Source organism: Engystomops pustulosus, chromosome 7 (assembly GCF_040894005.1).
Source record: "Engystomops pustulosus chromosome 7, aEngPut4.maternal, whole genome shotgun sequence".
In the NCBI taxonomy this organism is placed as follows: Eukaryota; Metazoa; Chordata; class Amphibia; order Anura; family Leptodactylidae; genus Engystomops; species Engystomops pustulosus.
Genome location: NC_092417.1, coordinates 56,667,449 through 56,685,912, shown reverse-complemented (window position 1 = coordinate 56,685,912; position 18,464 = coordinate 56,667,449). Strand labels below are relative to the sequence as shown.

The 18,464-nt window shown below is 45.0% G+C and overlaps 1 protein-coding gene across 4 annotated transcripts in view; it reads left to right on the top strand.

Moving 5' to 3' along the window:
* The first annotated feature begins 1,381 nt into the window (after window positions 1-1,381).
* The window catches only part of NEMF (nuclear export mediator factor), a 30,021-nt gene continuing 12,938 nt past the window's right edge, over window positions 1,382-18,464 (top strand). For 2 of the 4 annotated variants that reach the window (XR_011848862.1, XM_072116008.1), the window contains exons 1-17: window positions 5,108-5,351; window positions 5,441-5,509; window positions 6,731-6,833; window positions 8,528-8,653; window positions 9,631-9,779; window positions 10,455-10,522; window positions 10,600-10,686; window positions 12,501-12,574; window positions 12,783-12,853; window positions 13,087-13,162; window positions 13,567-13,629; window positions 13,722-13,799; window positions 15,334-15,542; window positions 17,102-17,284; window positions 17,372-17,435; window positions 17,508-17,596; window positions 17,758-17,861. Coding sequence is in view for 3 of the 4 variants with exons in the window: in XM_072116008.1 (XP_071972109.1) it covers window positions 5,293-5,351; window positions 5,441-5,509; window positions 6,731-6,833; window positions 8,528-8,653; window positions 9,631-9,779; window positions 10,455-10,522; window positions 10,600-10,686; window positions 12,501-12,574; window positions 12,783-12,853; window positions 13,087-13,162; window positions 13,567-13,629; window positions 13,722-13,799; window positions 15,334-15,542; window positions 17,102-17,284; window positions 17,372-17,435; window positions 17,508-17,596; window positions 17,758-17,861 (1,672 nt within the window). In the remaining variant the exon portion in view is untranslated. Of the gene's footprint in view, window positions 1,477-5,107; window positions 5,352-5,440; window positions 5,510-6,730; window positions 6,834-8,527; window positions 8,654-9,630; window positions 9,780-10,454; window positions 10,523-10,599; window positions 10,687-12,500; window positions 12,575-12,782; window positions 12,854-13,086; window positions 13,163-13,566; window positions 13,630-13,721; window positions 13,800-15,333; window positions 15,543-17,101; window positions 17,285-17,371; window positions 17,436-17,507; window positions 17,597-17,757; window positions 17,862-18,464 lie in introns of those variants that run through there. The other 2 variants (XM_072116007.1, XM_072116006.1) reach the window with 2 other exon arrangements.

Genomic DNA, 18,464 nt, shown 5'->3' with positions numbered 1-18,464 from the left:
TTAAAGTGACCATCCTGTGCTGCTTGGTCCTGTACGAGGAGTGAGAAGACGTGGACAGGGTCGGATTTGAGCTCAAAGATTCTGGTAGCAATAAGTTTGTTACTGCCTAAATTGCCGTGTTGCCACTTTGGGAAAAGCTAGTGTGTTTTGGGTCTCATTTTGGGCACTTGATCTCTAAATGGTTCGCCATCACTGCTATATACTGTAGCTGTCGTAGCACACTGGAACACTCTTCAGCCGAAGTGACAATCTCCAACACTAGGTGTCGCTGGTGCTGAGGTCTCTAGCACACTGGAGCAGTCAGCAGTAGCAGTGCACATCTCTAGCACTAGGTGTCGCTGGTGCTGAGGTCTCTAGCACATTGGAGCAGTCAGCAGTAGCAGTGCACATCTCTAGCACTAGGTGTCGCTGGTGCTGAGGTCTCTAGCACATTGGAGCAGTCAGCAGTAGCAGTGCACATCTCCAACACTAGGTGTCGCTGTTGCTCTGGTGACGTCACACACATCGCAGCCTCTAGTCTATGGGAGCCGCCTGAGCAGTCGCCGGGCGCGGTGGCGTGTGCCTGTAATCCCAGCTACTTGGGAGGCTGAGGCAGTCGGATCACTTGAGTCCAGGAGTTCTGGTCTACCCTGTGCTATGTCGATCGGGTGTCCGCACTAAGTTCGGTATCAATATGGTGACTCCGGGGGAGCTCGGAACCACCAGGTTGTCTAAGGAGGGGTGAACCGGCCCAGGTCGGAAACGGAGCAGGTCAAAACCCCCATGCCGATCAGTAGTGGGACCGCGCCTGTGAATAGCCAGTGTAGAGCAGCCTGGGCAATACAGCGGCACACTGACTTTTTAGCCAATACAAATGCATACAATTTATTACTTCATTTATCTCATCAGAATAATTAGTGGCCGCTTGTATCTGTATTATTAATAATAATTATATAAATGTATTCAGTCTGCGTCTCTATAATGATTGGATGCATCTCCTCGGTCACTTACTGTACACACTGACATTTTATCCCTGACTTCACTGGAATATTCTCAATCTTCTGCTTATAACTGTTTTATAATAAAATCACATTATTATTATTATTATTAACCAGTGCAGCTCCTGCCTCTTTATAATTATATATAAGAATTTATCAGTCTCAGAAATGATAACATTGATTCTATTTTACAATGTGGATGATTATTTTCATGTAAAAGAAAATGTTATGGATGTGACATCGGGCAGCGCGACCGCCTCCTGCTGGTGACAACTGAAAACACTTGTGCAGTTTACATGCGGTTCTACATTGTGCCAGAAGAGGTCGCTAAACCCTTTCAGAAATGCTGTCCAGAACTGAGCCTGCCGGGCACCCGTTCTTATGTGCGCATGTGAGGCAGAGTCCCGGCTGTGGGGAAAGTGACTGTAGCTGAGGAGAACATGAAGAGTAGATATAATACCATAGACATCCGGGCTGTCATCTCAGAGCTCAGTGACAGGTGACTGGGGCAGTGCCGGCAGGACATAATAATGCATAGTAATGGAGGCAGCATTACTATAATAATCACTGTCAATGGGGGATTAAGCATCCAAAAGAACATGTGCCCTGATGTTAGGACTTAAAGAGGACCTGTAACTCTAAAAAACGGCATTAGGAGCTGCTAGTGCTAAAATGAACGCAGCAGTGTTACAATGATAGCGTTATCAGAAACCTCCAATAGCGCTAACTAACACCGCTGCGCTGTACACAACAAACGCCGGACCACTCCCAAAGCCAGCGGAGATCACCCCCCTATTAATTAAATGTATACAGCATGGCCCTCTTGAAAAAAAACTCTCAACACTCACCTTCAGCTTGTGCTCCCGACCCCGCAGCTCCATATTCTTCTCTTCTGGCACACACGGTGCATACACTGTGACATCACGCAGCCGCGACACCGCTGCGTCATAGTGTGTGCGCCCAGGCCGGAAGGAGAAGACAGAGCTGTGGGGCCGGGAAGAAGAATCCAAAGGTGAGTATTGAGGGGATTTTTTACCTATTATCACAGACGCTTGTTTTCAGCTTAATGATCAGACTCGATTTTTCGAATCTGAGTCACGATATGTATCACGATAATTGGTTATAACTTCGCAACGCTTTAACATATCCAGGTGATTTTGAGATAGTTTTCTCGAGACACATTGTACTTCATGCGTTTCATTCTGGAAAAAAATGAAAATTTGGCAAATGTTTGGAAAAATTCTTCTTCTTGGAAAAAGCCTTCCCCCTGTAATATATAGCCAGCCTGCCCCCTGTAGTATACAGCCAGCCCAGCCTGCCCCCAGTAATATACAGCCAGCCCAGCCTGCCCCCAGTAGTATACAGCCAGGCCAGCCTGCCCCCAGTAATAAACAGCCAGGCCAGCCTGCCCCCAGTAGTATACAGCCAGCCCACCCTGCCCCCTATAGTATACAGCCAGCCCAGCCTGCCCCCAGTTATATACAGCCAGCCCAGCCTGCCCCCCCCCCCAGTAGTATACAGCCAGCCCAGCCTTCCCCCTGTAGTATACAGCCAGCCCAGCCTGCCCCCTGTAGTATACAGCCAGCCCAGCCTGCCCCCTGTAGTATACAGCCAGCCCCCTTCCCCCTGTAGTATACAGCCAGCCCAGCCTGCCCCCAGTAGTATACAGCCAGCCCAGCCTGCCCCCAGTAGTATACAGCCATCCCAGCCTGCCTCCAGTAGTATACACCCAGCCCAGCATAAAAAAAACTCCAAACTTATATACTCACCCTCCGGTGGCCCGATGTGCAGTGCAGCTCCCCCAATGTCAGTGCGGCTCCTCTTCTGACTTCCGCGCCTGTCTTCTTCTGTATCAGGCTGCGGGGCGCGGCCATGTTTTGACAATTTGTATCGTCTCGTGTATAAGTCGAGGTGAGGATTTTCAGCACATTTTTTGGCTTATACACGAGTATATACAGTATGTACTTTTTTGTGTTTTATATACTTTATTTGGATTTTAGATGTAATTGCGATGATTAGGGGACTTTTTATTTTATTTATATAAAATGATTTTCATATTTTTTTTTTTTAACTTTTCTACTCTTGGTCTTGAACAAGCATTCATCAGATCACTTGTTCAAGACCTTACAATGCAATACACTTCTATTGTAGTGTACAATGTAAAGGTAAATTCACATGAACGTGTGCCCGTCCGTACCGTAGCACGGCGGGCACACGTCGGTGCCCAGGAGAAGGATGCTGCTCACCCCGCCTCTCTCCATGGAGAAATATGGCGCATGGTGCCGTATTCCAGGGAAAGATAGGACATGTCCTATATTTTCCCTGGGTATGGAACGGTACAGTGCCTACGCCCATTGCCGGCCTATGGGGGACTATATACGACGTAATAACGTTGGGTGTATATGCGTGTGAATGAAGCCTACGTAACATGCTGCTTACGGCCAGGTCCTACCAGGAGGCGGAACCTGGTGTGAAGAGGAGCCCGGCAGCCTCAGGGGCACACGCCTGACCGGGGGGGATGTCTGATCCATGGGGGACACACTTACACACCACAGTCATGTTTGACCGTGGTGTGTAAGGGGTTAAACAACCGGGATCAGAGTTTTCCCAATCCTGGGTGTTACTAGCGGGTCTGGGTTGTGATGTCACAACCCTACACCGGCACCAGCGAGACCCAATGTCCCACAATATTCTTCTGATGCGCCACTGTAGAAAGGCAGCACGTCAGAAGTACCCTTAATGACCACTGTAGAAAGCTGATAGGGTGGTCATTAAGGGGTTAAAGACTGATGGCGGATCTTCATATAGAGCCCAGGTATGGGCGGGCATGAGCCCCTCAGACACCAAAGGCCAAACTCGCCCATACCTCCTGTATGAAGTCCTGTCATTGATTTCTGTGACCCCTTGTTTTCCAGCTGTAGTTATCATTTCCCTCCCTGAGTGTCGCTGGTGTGCTAGGCATCTGTATACCAGTGGCTGCAGAAGTGAAACAAGAGTGAAAGTTACAATTATTCTCACTAGTTGTCGCTGGTGCTGAGGCCTCTAGCACACTGGAGCAGTCAGCAGTAGCAGTGCACATCTCCAGCACTAGGTGTCGCTGGTGCTGAGGCCTCTAGCACACTGGAGCAGTCAGCAGTAGCAGTGCACATCTCCAGCACTAGGTGTCGCTGGTGCTGAGGTCTCTAGCACACTGGAGCAGTCAGCAGTAGCAGTGCACATCTCTAGCACTAGGTGTCGCTGGTGCTGAGGTCTCTAGCACACTGGAGCAGTCAGCAGTAGCAGTGCACATCTCTAGCACTAGGTGTCGCTGGTGCTGAGGTCTCTAGCACATTGGAGCAGTCAGCAGTAGCAGTGCACATCTCCAGCACTAGGTGTCACTGTTGCTCCGGTGACGTCACACACATCGCAGCCTCTAGTTTATGGGAGCCGCCTGTGCAGTCGCCGGGCGCGGTGGCGTGTGCCTGTAATCCCAGCTACCTGGGAGGCTGAGGCAGTCGGATCACTTGAGTCCAGGAGTTCTGGTCTACCCTGTGCTATGTCGATCGGGTGTCCGCACTAAGTTCGGTATCAATATGGTGACACCGGGGGAGCTCGGAACCACCAGGTTGTCTAAGGAGGGGTGAACCGGCCCAGGTCGGAAACGGAGCAGGTCAAAACCCCCATGCCGATCAGTAGTGGGACCGCGCCTGTGAATAGCCAGTGTAGAGCAGCCTGGGCAATACAGCGGCACACTGACTTTTTAGCCAATACAAATGCATACAATTTATTACTTCATTTATCTCATCAGAATAATTAGTGGCCGCTTGTATCTGTATTATTAATAATAATTATATAAATGTATTCAGTCTGCGTCTCTATAATGATTGGATGCATCTCCGCGGTCACTTACTGTACACACTGACATTTTATCCCTGACTTCACTGGAATATTCTCAATCTTCTGCTTATAACTGTTTTATAATAAAATCACATTATTATTATTATTAACCAGTGCAGCTCCTGCCTCTTTATAATTATATATAATAATTTATCAGTCTCAGAAATGATAACATTGATTCTATTTTACAATGTGGATGATTATTTTCATGTAAAAGAAAATGTTATGGATGTGACATCGGGCAGCGCGACCGCCTCCTGCTGGTGACAACTGAAAACACTTGTGCAGTTTACATGCGGTTCTACATTGTGCCAGAAGAGGTCGCTAAACCCTTTCAGAAACGCTGTCCAGAACTGAGCCTGCCGGGCACCCGTTCTTATGTGCGCATGTGAGGCAGAGAGTCCCGGCTGTGGGGAAAGTGACTGAAGCTGAGGAGAACATGAAGAGTAGATATAATACTATAGACATCCGGGCTGTCATCTCAGAGCTCAGTGACAGGTGACTGGGGCAGTGCCGGCAGGACATAATAATGCATAGTAATGGAGGCAGCATTACTATAATAATCACTGTGGCTTCTTGTTTTGCAGCCTGCTGGGCATGAGAGTGAACAATGTGTATGATGTGGACACCAAGACCTACCTCATCCGCCTGCAGAAGTAAGTGGTCGGCATTAATGCACTGCTATACAATGTGTTGCCATATGTCTGTGTAGATAAACATGAATAAAGTTTATCCAAAGAAGTGCAGATACTCACATGGTGGCAGACATATGGGTGATGTGTACGGGCATTAGATGTGGAGACACTTCCATTAGAAGGTGTCAGAGTTGCAGTTGTCTGGGCAGTGGGAGCGATGGAAGTGAAAGGAAACCTTGGCCAAAGGAAGAAATTGGGATAAAATACATCCCGTACCATCGCCTGTTATTCCGGCAGCACCACTGTGGTCTTCCCTGTCTGTTTACTTGGCATGTTCTCTTACACTACATGTAAACGCTAAGGTGCGTTACATTGGCCAGTGATGGTTAAACCCTTTAAGGAAATCTACCGTCAAAATCAGGCATGATTACCAAGGGACACCTACTTGGAGATCCAGGCACTGTTACTGTGGTAATCTTCTTTTCTTTGTTATCCATGGTCCCCCACCTTCTAAAGTCAACTTTGAAAATAATGCTAATGAGCCAAAGGGCTCTGAGGGGGCATTACCAGAGCCCCTCCGTGCTCTAGCTTACACTGTGTCATTTAGATTCCTTCTGTTGTGGGGGAAATCACAGGGGAGCATGGGGGACGGGTAGACAGTGTAACAGCCTGTGAAGCTACAGAGGGGCTCTGGTAATGGTAAAGGTGATTTTAGAAGGAAGTAGGCCAGGGATAACAAATATAAGGCGATTACCACAGTCACGGTGCTTGAGTATGAGTAAGTGTCCCTGGTTTATGATGTTTGGTTGTGATGTAGATTTTATTTAATAGGAGAGGGGATAAGAAGATGCTATCCAAACCTCCTTCTGTGAGAACAAAGGAGTGGGCATGTTAGAATCCAACATGCTCAGTCAGTTTATTCCCCTGACGTTGCCTGTTGAGGGAATCCAGACACTTGTGCACACTTTAGATCCCCTGATCTCACTGAATTTTAGAGGGCACAGTGACATGTATGGGTAGCATGCATTGCTGTATACATAGCACCCTAATAAGTGACTGCCCGGAGCTGTACTTGATGGCTGGCCTCATCAGGAGGGTCGGGGGTTCCCTTACCTACAGACAGTTAAGGCATTTCCAATGGTTATGTCAGACAAGGCAAGAAATCTCCTTCACGCTACAGAATGGTAATAAGATAAAATATTCTTCATGTGAAACTCCCCTTCCTTTACTTCTTTCCTCCAGGCCGGACTCCAAAGCCATTCTCCTTGTGGAGTCTGGGATCAGGATCCACACCACAGAATTTGAGTGGCCCAAAAACATGATGCCATCTGGGTTTGCTATGAAGGTTTGAACAAATCAGCTTCTTTCCTACTTTATTGTTTCTATCTCCCGTCTTCAGTATCTTGCATCCACTTTATCAATCTCCTGTCACTTTCGCACTACAGCTTGGTTCCTTGTGTGATAACTGGTACACTAAATGCTGCACCTATACCTGGGATGCTTATTTTATACTAATCCCATAAGTGCAAGGAGAATGGGAACTAGCTTTCAAAGGGTTTCCAGGTTTTCCATCCATAGAACAGGTGATCATCAGGGGGTCAGACTCTTGGTACCTTCACTGTATAAAGGAAATCTACCATCAAAATCCATCATGATAAAACAGGGACACTTACCCATAGATCCAGGCACCATGACTGTGGTAATACTCATATTATTATCCATGGCCTCCTTCTTTCTAAAATCAAGGATTAAAATAATGAGTCTGAAGGGCTCCTGAGGGTGTTCCCAGAGCCACCCCTTTCTGCAGTTTCACAGGCTATTACAGTGTCTCTCCCTCCCCTGCTTCCTCAGCACCTCCCCCTCCTTGGAAGTAAACAGTGAATCTTCCTATAGAATGACATCATGAAGGGATATAGTAAACCAGGAGCAAATAATGCAGAAAGTATATTGGGAAAATTGTTTAACTTCTCATTAGACAAAAAATTATCAATTATTGGGCAACACCTGTGATATATTTACATGTCAGCAGATTGCCTGCTCCAGGTCCTTTCCCCTATATGCAGGCCCAGCGCCAGGCTTACCCAGGCAAGTGCCGGGGCCCAAGGGTGTTAATGTGGCCCATTTTTTGCCCCGGATCAATTGTACCAGTGTTGCTTTAAGACACTAGTATAAATGATCACCTTCCGGCTCCTCTTGTTATCAGTCCCTATTCTCCGCTTGTCTGGAGCACAACATAGGGGCACAATGTACAACTTGCCTTTCCTTGCTCCCCTGAAGTGGGGCGCTCCACTGTATGCTACAGCTCTGAAGCCGGCACGCATGATCATGTCATCATGTGTGCTGGTTTCAGGGCTGGCGAGTACAGTGGGCTCATGCTGAAGAAAGTAGGTGGCTGCTTTGGGGGAGCAAGGAAGAGTAAGTTTTCTTTTTCTCCTAGAGTGGCCAAGCAGAAGGAGTGGGACACCATGGCTACCTGGGGGGGGACAGTGTGGCTACTGCGAGGGAGGGACAGTGGGGTTACGGGGGGAGGGACAGAGTGGCTACTTGTGGGAGGTGGTGTGGAGCCGGGATGTGAGTTTTCTGATAAGGGGCCCATTAAGGGTGATTGCACACGTTAGCATTTTGATTCCACTTTGTAACGGAATCAAAACTCACTCGGAAGGCCCGCAGCCGATCGCATATGCGTTTCTATGCAAACGCATGCAATTGGCAATCAGCGCCCGGTGTCTTGCGTTGGGTAAATGCGAGATATTGGGCGCTGATTGCAGCTCGCATGCGTTTGCATACAAAGGCATATGCGATTAGCCTCAGGTCGCCCCAGTGCTTTTTGATACCGTTACAAAACGGAATCAAAATGCCAACATGTGACATCACCCTAAAACTTTGTCGCCCAGGAGCCTATTTAAACCTGGAGCCAGCTTGCCTATATGTAATATCCAGTCTCTTCGCACATCCAATTTACTGTTTTTCGCTGTTTCCCTCATCCTATTTGTCATTCTTTCCATTTGACAACTTTTAATGGACTTTGTGTCTTTACAGTGCAGAAAACATCTACGATCCAGGAGACTGGTCAGCATCAAACAGCTTGGAGTGGACAGGATTGTGGACTTCCAGTTTGGTTCAGACGATGCTGCTTATCATCTTATTGTGGAGCTGTATGACAGGGTAAGATGAATGAAATATATTAGGCTCAAAAGGAAGTCATGAGGGCTGCTTGTCCTGTAACTGCTGGGAACCTATTTTTGAGGAAATCCCATAGAGATCATTTTTGCAAACAACCTGTCCCCTTGCCTTGCTGCCTATAGGGGTATTCTCATATTGGCAAATTACTGTTAATTTTTGCATGATAAAAATTTGTCCAGTTTTCTAATATACTTTCTGTATCAATTCCTCACAGTTTTTAGAGCTCTGCTTGCTTTCATTCTATAGGAGCTTCATTCGCTTCATATAGCTTCATTATTTACTTCTAGTAGACAGAAATCTGACCATGGTCACACAGGTGCACGGCTCGTTAGTATCGTAGAGAGTAATCAGAGCTGTGTGTTATAACGAGCCGTGCTCCTGTGTGACCATGGTCAGATTTCTGACCACTGAGGCCGCGGTCACACGTACCGCCAAGCGTCCGTTCATAACGTGACGCTAGCGCACAGGAGGAGGTCCTCGGCCCGAACGCACATGCGTTTCCAAAGAAACGCATGCGATCGGCTTAACAATCGCATGCGTTTCCCTGGAAACGCATGTGCGTTCGGGCCGAGGTCCTCCCCCTGTGCGCTAGCATCGCGTTATGACGGACGCTTAGCAGTACGTGTGACGGCGGCCTAAAAGTAAATAATGAAGCTTCCTATAGAATGACAGCAAGCAGAGATCTAGAAAACCGTGAGCAATTGATACAGAAAGTATATTGGAAAATGGTACAACTTTTCAATATACAAACCATAACATTTATTTGCTGAAATGAGAATACCCCTTTCATGCTGCGGCTGGTAAAATCACTGCATGATATAAAACAGATACAGATTAATGGAACTTGGCCTGTAATATAAATAGGAGGTCATAGGCAAAAGTAACAATGTTTGAGTAGTAAAAGCTAAATCTTTTTATCATCCAAATCTTGGACAATCCCTTTAATTTGGTTTTGCCAGGGGAACATCGTCCTCACAGACCATGAGTATCTCATCCTGAACATCCTAAGGTTCCGCACAGATGAGGCTGATGATGTAAAATTTGCAGTTCGAGAACATTACCCTGTGGATAACGCCAAAGCCCGAGAACCGCTGCTCACAATAGAAAGGTGAGGTTTCACAGGTCATGTTAACTTTTCGATTGCTACAGCGTGTAATTTTTAGTTTATATATCTAGAATATTTTAGTACTAGTTTGTAATTCTTTAAAGAGTACATAAACATCGTCGCGCGCATGCTGGCACCGATGCGCCACAATCCGATCGCGTGCGCCAAAATCCCGGGGCAAATCGGGAATAGTCGGGAAACACGTCGGGAAAACGCGAATCGGGCCCTTAGTAAATGACCCCCAGTATGTTTCTGTTCTGAGATTTCTCCTTTCATATACAATATGTTTTATGTTTGTGTCGTCCATCATGAAAGAGTATTCTCACTTTAGAAATTGATGAAAGGTTTGTTACCATTTCAAAAGAAGCAATATGAATTTCTCAGCGTTCTACTTTAGGGTGGTGTCACACGTTAGCATTTTGATTCCGTCTCGTAACGGAATCAAAGCACGGGGCGGTCACATATGCGTTTCTATGCAAATGCATGTGATCAACAATCAGCACCTGGTATCTTGTATTGTGTAAATGCAGGACACCGGGCGCTGAATGCCGATCGCACGCGTTTGCATAGAAACACATAAGAGATCGGCCGCGGGCCGCCCAAGTGCACTTTGATTCCGTTACGAAACTATTAACTAACTTTAACTATGTATTGCCTTGATTCTCAATTTTTGATTAGACTGAAAGAAATTTTAGAAAACGCTCAAAAAGGAGATCAGCTGAAGAGGGTCCTTAATCCCCATCTACGTAAGTATCTTTACAGACCCTAGTAATGGATTGACATGGAAATATTCAGTGTGTAACTTTCCCTTGTTTTTGCACAGCATATGGTGCTACCCTCATAGAGCATTGTCTGCTTGAATCTGGGTTGTCCAGCAATGTCAAGGTTGACCAACTGACAGGGGACTCAGGTGACTAATTCTAGATATTTAATTGATTTGACCTTTTATGTTTTGATGTAGTTATAATATTAACCACAGTGGAAAATGGAATCCTTTCTCTCAAAGTGCAGGTGCATCTCTCAAACATGGCCGCTAGATCTACTCCTCTAGGTAAACAAACAGCAAGGAATTGGCACTGCAGAACATATCGACCATTTATTTACCAATGGTACAGGCTTGCCAAGTTTACACCTCCATTCAGCCGATACTTCGTTCACACTCAGTGTATGAATGTGAAACCCAATTCAAAGGCTGTGGATAGAAGCTTGGCTTGGTATTTCCACTGAAACTCTTGTGATCAGGAACATGCACCATGTGTTTTGCATGTTAACAATGCATGGAGGTGGTTCCTAATCTCAAGTGTTTCACTGGAAACGCATCTACAATCGTGCCAAGCCCCTCCCCTGCATGCCTTTGAATAGTATTTCTTAATGCAATTTATGTGCTGCGTTTGAACAGAGCCTCAGGGTGGTGACACACATGGCGTTTTTTATCTGTTTTTAGTTTTTAGTTAGTACGTTTTCAGATCGTAAAAACCGCGTGCATTTTTGACAGGTTTGACCAATTATCTTAATTCAAGCTTGTCAAAAACGCGTGCGGTTTCAAAAAACTAAAAACTGCCTAAAATGCTATGTGTGTCACCACCCCTAGGGGATTGGAGTCTGCTTAAAGGACACCTGTCATCAGGTTTCTGTCACCATTTCTGTTACCTCTACCTGTTGGAGCAACTCGCATGGATTCCATCCCAGCCTTTATCTAGTCAATTCATACATTTAATCATTATAACATCATCTTTTACTTATTATGTAAATGAGGGGGAGCCATTACACCATTATACCTCACACCATTATACAGACTGTCAGTCATGTGTATAGAAGTATCTCATACACACAGAGACTGCAGGGGGCGCCAACACTAGGAAGCACATGGAGGAGACATTTCACCATCATGCCTCACATCATTATACGGGCTGTCAGTCAAGCACTTGGGGTGTGGCTGTACCTCCCACTCATGAATAAGCTGGACAGCTTGAATATGCTAATGACTCATTGGACATTTCACAGGTCATTTGCATACAGCTTTAGGACATCATTGCTGAAGTTTACAGGCATGTAGAGGGACAATGAAGGGATAGAGGCAATGCTTTCTAATGGCAGTTCATTAAAAAATATTTAGTTTCGGGGGTTAATTTGCCTGATGGGTTCTCTTTAACACGGGTCTAATCTTAGCCGTGGTTGATTTATTCATGAGTGAATAAATTGCAAATGGTTATTTTCTGGAGTGCTCCTTCCTTGCTGTTGGTTTACCTTGCTGTTTTGACCTTTATGACCTATACACCTACTGAATTAGGAGCCCCTCGGTCTTTTGTGACATGTGGGGCATTTCTACTTTGGCAATAATACCATACATTGCACTGTACTGAGATGTTGAGATGCCTCCCATGCCAGTTAAAGGAAATCTACCACCAGGTCCAATATTGTAAGGCAAGCACACTGACCTGCTGTTGTGTGCCCCCTATGGTAGGATCTGCTCTTATTTTAGCTTCTCATGTACTTTTTCTTTTTTTTTACAAAAAAAAGACTTTAAAAAAATTATACAAATGAGCCTGAGGGACAATGGGCTTCATAGCTGTTAATGGAGGCCAGAGCCTCATAGGCTCATGTATCCTGCCAGGTGGACAGATATAAAGGTAGTGCAAGTGATTGTTTGCACTGTGGACATTATGCATGTTGTGGTTGTGTCTTTTCAGTATTGATTGTGTTAACCTTTTTATTTATTTCCAGATCTGGAAATGGTCCACGCAGCTTTAAAAAAGGCTGAAGAGTACATGGACAATACATTGCATTTTAAGGGAAAGGTAACATATTTTTGTTAAATATTTTGTTAAATCTTCAACACTCTTAGGATCCAACATATTGTGCATGTGGCTATTTCTGTTATATCATAGTTATACTTGTAATGCAGCAGATGGGAGTTGTTGTTCTATTACCAAGCCACATGGGACTGTGGTGATACACTAGCTATGCATCTTGTTAAACATGTTAGTGTCTATTTATGTCTCACAGGGCTACATTATCCAAAAGAGAGAGAAGAAACCAAGCCTGGAGCCAGATAAAGCCTCTGAAGATATTTTGACGTGAGCATAGCCCGAGCATCTACATAAGTAGAAGTACTTGGTCCAAAAGTGTGGCGCTTTATGGGTTGCGATACTAGAGTTCCTAGAATGCTCTGGGGGTTACATACTCTCAGAACTTTCTGGGAAATATAGACCTAAAGATAATGTTGAAAAATACACTCTTGGGGAGGTGGTAAACGCAAGAAAACCATCAGTGCTCAAATCCTTTTTTTTTTCTGTTTTTTTTTTTTTAGATATGAAGAATTTCACCCGTTTCTCTTCACACAGTATGTAAACTGCCCATATGTGGAATTTGACACTTTTGATAAGGTGAGTTGACATGGTGTATTTGTAGTTGAACTTTTCTACTAGTAGCTACTAGATGAAGAACGGAGGGGGTTAATATCTATTCTTTTATGTCAAGAAGTGGGTACCACTATTACTTACTAGTATTTTGATGCATATTCTTTGCCATAGATAAATCATTTTGTTCATGGGTGCGGCCAGCATAGAGTACGATGCTGCTTCTGTTCTCTATTCTGAGGCATAACCTAGGTTGACGTCATCGCCTTTCAGTTTGATGCAAACGCTCAGTCCAGAGCTGCTGCAGGGGATGTGGATGTTGAAGAGGCATTTTCCGCTTTTTACTGTATTGCATGTTACAATTACATACAGTATACCTCATTTACACACAAATCTGACTCAAAAAATAAAACATGTTTTTCTATTTTAAGGCTGTTGATGAATTCTACTCCAAGCTGGAAGGCCAGAAGATAGACCTGAAAGCCCTGCATCAGGTGCATGTCATTTTACATGTCCAACATGCTGTGTAACATTGTAGAACATTTTCAAATCTGCCGCTTAAGCTTTGGTTTCTGGTCTCCAACAGGAAAAACAAGCACTGAAGAAATTGGAAAATGTCCGTAAAGACCATGAACAGAGGCTGGAATCTCTGCATCTTGCTCAGGTATGTGTGCCTTTATGATGGTGCCATGTTAGGGCTAAAATAGATGACAACGCTTAGTCTGTGAAGCTCAGAGCAATTATTGTGTCAGGGATACGACGCCAAGCATCATTGTTATATAATGCAAGGAGCCGCTGCATAACCTCCAAAATCATTGCTGTTCTGTGGGGAAGAAGGAACTCCTTGCTGCTAGGTTTCAAAACTGATCTCCAGAGGTTGTCGGGAGGCTTTTTTTTTCCATGGTTCAGTAGGATAGGGATCGTTTCCTTTAGCCCTTCTAGGTTTGACCGTCAATATCTCCTCTTCCTTTCTCTCCTCAGTAAAGAGTGTGTTCTCTGCTTTCATTTGATCCAATAAACCTCTGAGACTAAAAAGGAAGACCCTCCACTGCTCTAAGGGTGCAGGGGGATTGACGCACCCTAATGTCACACAGTACTATGCCTCACACCTGAGTACAATTACTGACAAGACACAGACTCAAAAGCCTGGGTTACTTTTTCAACATCCCCTTACTAAGTCATCCCTAGGTAGGGGGTAAGTTAGCCACTCCCCCCTCTATTTATGCCACCCTGTTAACTTTTAAGAACTGCAGGTCCAGGGCCACTCTGTCCCCTGCAGGATCCCCTGTTACACCGATTTTGGTCTATCCAGTCTTCCCTCTCAGGGGTGATTTTGTCGTTCTTCAGGCAGTGGATAGAGGCTGTGCACTTTAGAGCCTGTTACTTTGTGATGGGTGAGAGACGGCGCAGGCGAGAGAAATTAGTTGCTCCATGTGACCACCCTCCTGGCATTTTCAAAGGGCACTAATATCCAAAGGGCCCCGTCAGGATAACAAAGCTTGCGTTTTATTGCACCACCAAGAACACTCCCTTGGCACGTATAGGAATTGATGTGTCACCTTCTTAATGCATCTAAGGCTTGCATCCTGGCGTTCCACTGAGCCCCCTTAACTGCATTAATGTTTGGGACAGGTCAACGAACTACACCGGATGGAGAGTCTCCTGAACACAGATCCAAAGGGAGCTGCACGTTCCCAGAAGACTTTCTTCCACTGGTCCTCCTTTATTGCCCCTTTTCGCTTTCTGGAATTGACAAGTACTGTACCTGTGCAAATAGCTGAGGGCTAGGATCTCATAGATCCAGGTGCCAGGAGGAAGGATGTGTGGTTTCCTTTTCCCCCATCCCCTATCTTTAATCCCCATGCCTCCAAATTCTTTCTCCCCTTGTTCTTTGATGGCCTTTACCTTAATTCTAATCTACTGTGATAACCAGGCTGATTTGTATACTTGCACAAGTTAAGTGTTGTTATATGTATGTTTGTTGAAAAACTTTTGAAGAAACTTTGATATATAAGAAGAAATTCCTTGCATCATATGTTACTATAATACTTGTAGTCCTGTTCCCGGCACAGTTCCCTGTCTGGCCACCTCATGGTCCAGCAACCTCACGGTTCAGGATATACGACCCAAGCACGATCATGTATTTTAAGCCTTCGGAAAATTGCTTGATATCTTAACATTATCTTATGAATTTGCAGGAGGTTGATAAAGTCAGAGGAGAGCTTATTGAAATGAACCTGGATATTGTGGATCGTGCACTGCAAGTTGTACGCAGTGCCTTAGCCAATCAGATTGACTGGACGGAGATCGGGGTCATTGTGAAGGAGGCACAGGCTCAAGGAGACCCAGTTGCCCTCGCCATTAAGGAGCTCAAATTACAGACAAATCACATCACTATGCTACTGAAGTAAGGAGAACTTTGCTTTATATCTTTTTCTGATACAATTCTACTTTTGCTTTGTGACACTTGAGATAACACGGGTCAGAGAACTGGTTAACCTTATTCTTGGGTTATTTTAGTTTCTGTTTACAGAGGGGCATCCCAGAGCTAAGGGAATAAGCCACCTGTAATCATTATCAAAATAAGTGAAAAAGTTTAAATTGTTCAGCAGATGCTATGACATTAGCAGGTTATCAAGGACATGGGCTGGAAAGGCTTCTGGTGGAGGATTTATTGCATGAAAAGTTTTTTATCAAATTTAAAGGGGTTTTCCCATGAAGCAAAGTTAGGCCCTATTGCTTGGATAGTGCCTAACTTGCTGATCAGTGGGGGTCTCGGTGCTGAGACCCCCGCTAATAGCAAGAACTAGGGGTTCCGCTGCACTTGGAGATCTCCGTCAACTCCATAGAGATTAATGGAGCAGAACAGTCATGCACGGCCATCTGCTACATTAGTCAGACACATCCCTCATTCTCATGATCGGCGGGGGTCTCAGCACTGAGACCATCACTGATCAGCAAGTTAGGCCCTATCCCAGGGATAGGGCCTAACTTTGCATTGTGGGAAACCTCCTTTAATGTCAGTAACAGTACGCATGTAACAGCCGCATGTAACATGAGCTCCGCTGCAATGCAGTCTTTACCCGTTAGTCCTGCCGAATGACAGCCGCCACCATTTCAGGCCCTAAGATCAAAGGAGCACCTGCTATTAGAGAAATGGGATAAGCAAAATTAAAGCCTCCGGGACGTTGGCAAAGCTGTAGCGGTTCGCCTGGCATGGTAACCAAAATGGCTCCGGCCCTTCTCCAACATGCCACGCAGCAGCCTCGCCCTCAGCGCCTGCCTCCGCTGCCACCACAGAGGACTCGGAGCCTTCGCTGAAAGAGTTATCTGCCCGGCTCTTAGCTGCCATCCAGACCTCCAGTACCTCATTAACAGCTAAGATAGATATAGATGAAATAAGGGTCACAACCTTGACATGATTTGCAAGGTAAAGGTAACTCCTTTATGTAAGACAGGACATTGCTAGCCCTACTATGAAAACAGTAGATTTGTATTGTGCTTATAACGCTGTATTCAGACAACTGCCTTACAGGATGTTGAGATACATGATCTTGTACTTTCTCTGTTCAAATAAACAAGTTTAAAAAAAACATCAAGGGACGCTGATGCTCTTAGTTAAGAACCTCCTATAGCTAGCTGCTAGGAAGCTGTGATGGCTTCACCTTCAACCATGAGAACCACATTCTTATGTTAATGAGGCCTCAGCAGGTTTTGCACAGGTATGTTATGTCTGTAGGCAAAGCTTGCACAGTGGCAGTGGTCTAACAATCCAATGCTTTTTGAAGAGAACCTGTCAGAGCAATTTGGGGAAACTAAACAAACTGCAGGTCAATTTGATAATGCTTTGGCCCTCCAGCCCAGTGTAGGTTTTGCCTTAACTTTGTGTTTGGCTAAGAAAGTCAATGAATAACAACTTAAACCCTCAGATGATGGACAGGATCATGTTTATTTGTTTGTATTCAGAAACCCCTACACAATCTCTGAAGAAGAAGAGGATGAGGAGGAAGAAGAGAAACCTGAAATTCATGAACCAAAAGGAAAGAAGAAAAAAGGCAAAAATAAACAGCAACCAAAGAAAACGCAGAAGAACAAACCGATGCTGGTGGATGTAGACCTCAGCTTGACTGCTTATGCCAATGCCAAAAAGTAAGTGCTAAACATCTTGCAGAAAAGCTCTTTGCCCATTGAAGCCAAATTTATGTTGGAGTGTTAACTGGAATCTATAACTTTCAGGTATTATGATCACAAACGACATGCGGCCAAGAAAACTCAGAAAACTGTTGAAGCAGCGGAAAAGGTAAAGTCGAGACCCAGATATTTAACACATTTTCATAATAGAATGGATTAATAACATGTTTTTTTGCCCTAGGCCTTCAAGTCTGCAGAAAAGAAAACCAAACAAACCCTGAAAGAGGTGCAGACAGTCAGCACTATTCAGAAAGCCAGAAAGGTGTACTGGTAAGATCACTTACATAGGGTTAGAGTGTTCATAGTCCGGCCTACCCAACCTCAGGCCAAACAGTTTTATCAGAACCACCTTGTGGCTTGTATTAAAGAATCCCTCATGGCTTATTTAGATTTATACTGGTGATTCTTGTATATTCTTTGTTTTTTATAAGGTTTGAGAAGTTTCTGTGGTTTATAAGTTCTGAAAATTACCTTGTCATAGCTGGAAGAGATCAGCAACAGAATGAAATGATTGTGAAGAGATACCTACGGCCAGGTCAGCAACTTCCTAAATTGTGCAAAATTTATGTAGAGACTGAATTGGGGAAGTTGCAGAGACAGCAGAACTGGGTTATAATTGTCGCTGTTGGAGAAATTTACCCTCGGCAGGACTTGCTTATGCTGGAGGTTCCTTTAAAGGGGTTTTCCCACGAAGACAAGTTAGGCCCTATCCACAGGATAGGGCTTAACTTGCTGATCAGTGGGGGTCTCGGTCCTGAGACCCCCGCAGATCGTGAAAACGAGGGGTCTGCACACCACTCGCCACTCCTCAGACTAATGGAGCAGACGGCTGGACATGACCGTTCTGCTCCATTAATCTACATCGAGCTGGTGGAGATATTTTGGAGTGAAGAGGGGTCGGACGGACCCTCGTTTTCTCGATCTGCGGTGGTCTCAGCACTGAGACCCCCACTGATCAGCAAGTTGGGCCCTAACCCCTGGATAGGGCCTAACTTATCTTTTGTGGGAAAACCCCTTTAACCACTTAGAATTCTAGAAATATTGTGAATTATTATCATAAGCAAAGTTTACTTTTTTCTGCATGAAATGCATACATATGAAGGCAGGGTTTTTAAAATTTTATTTGCAAGTGTCAAAC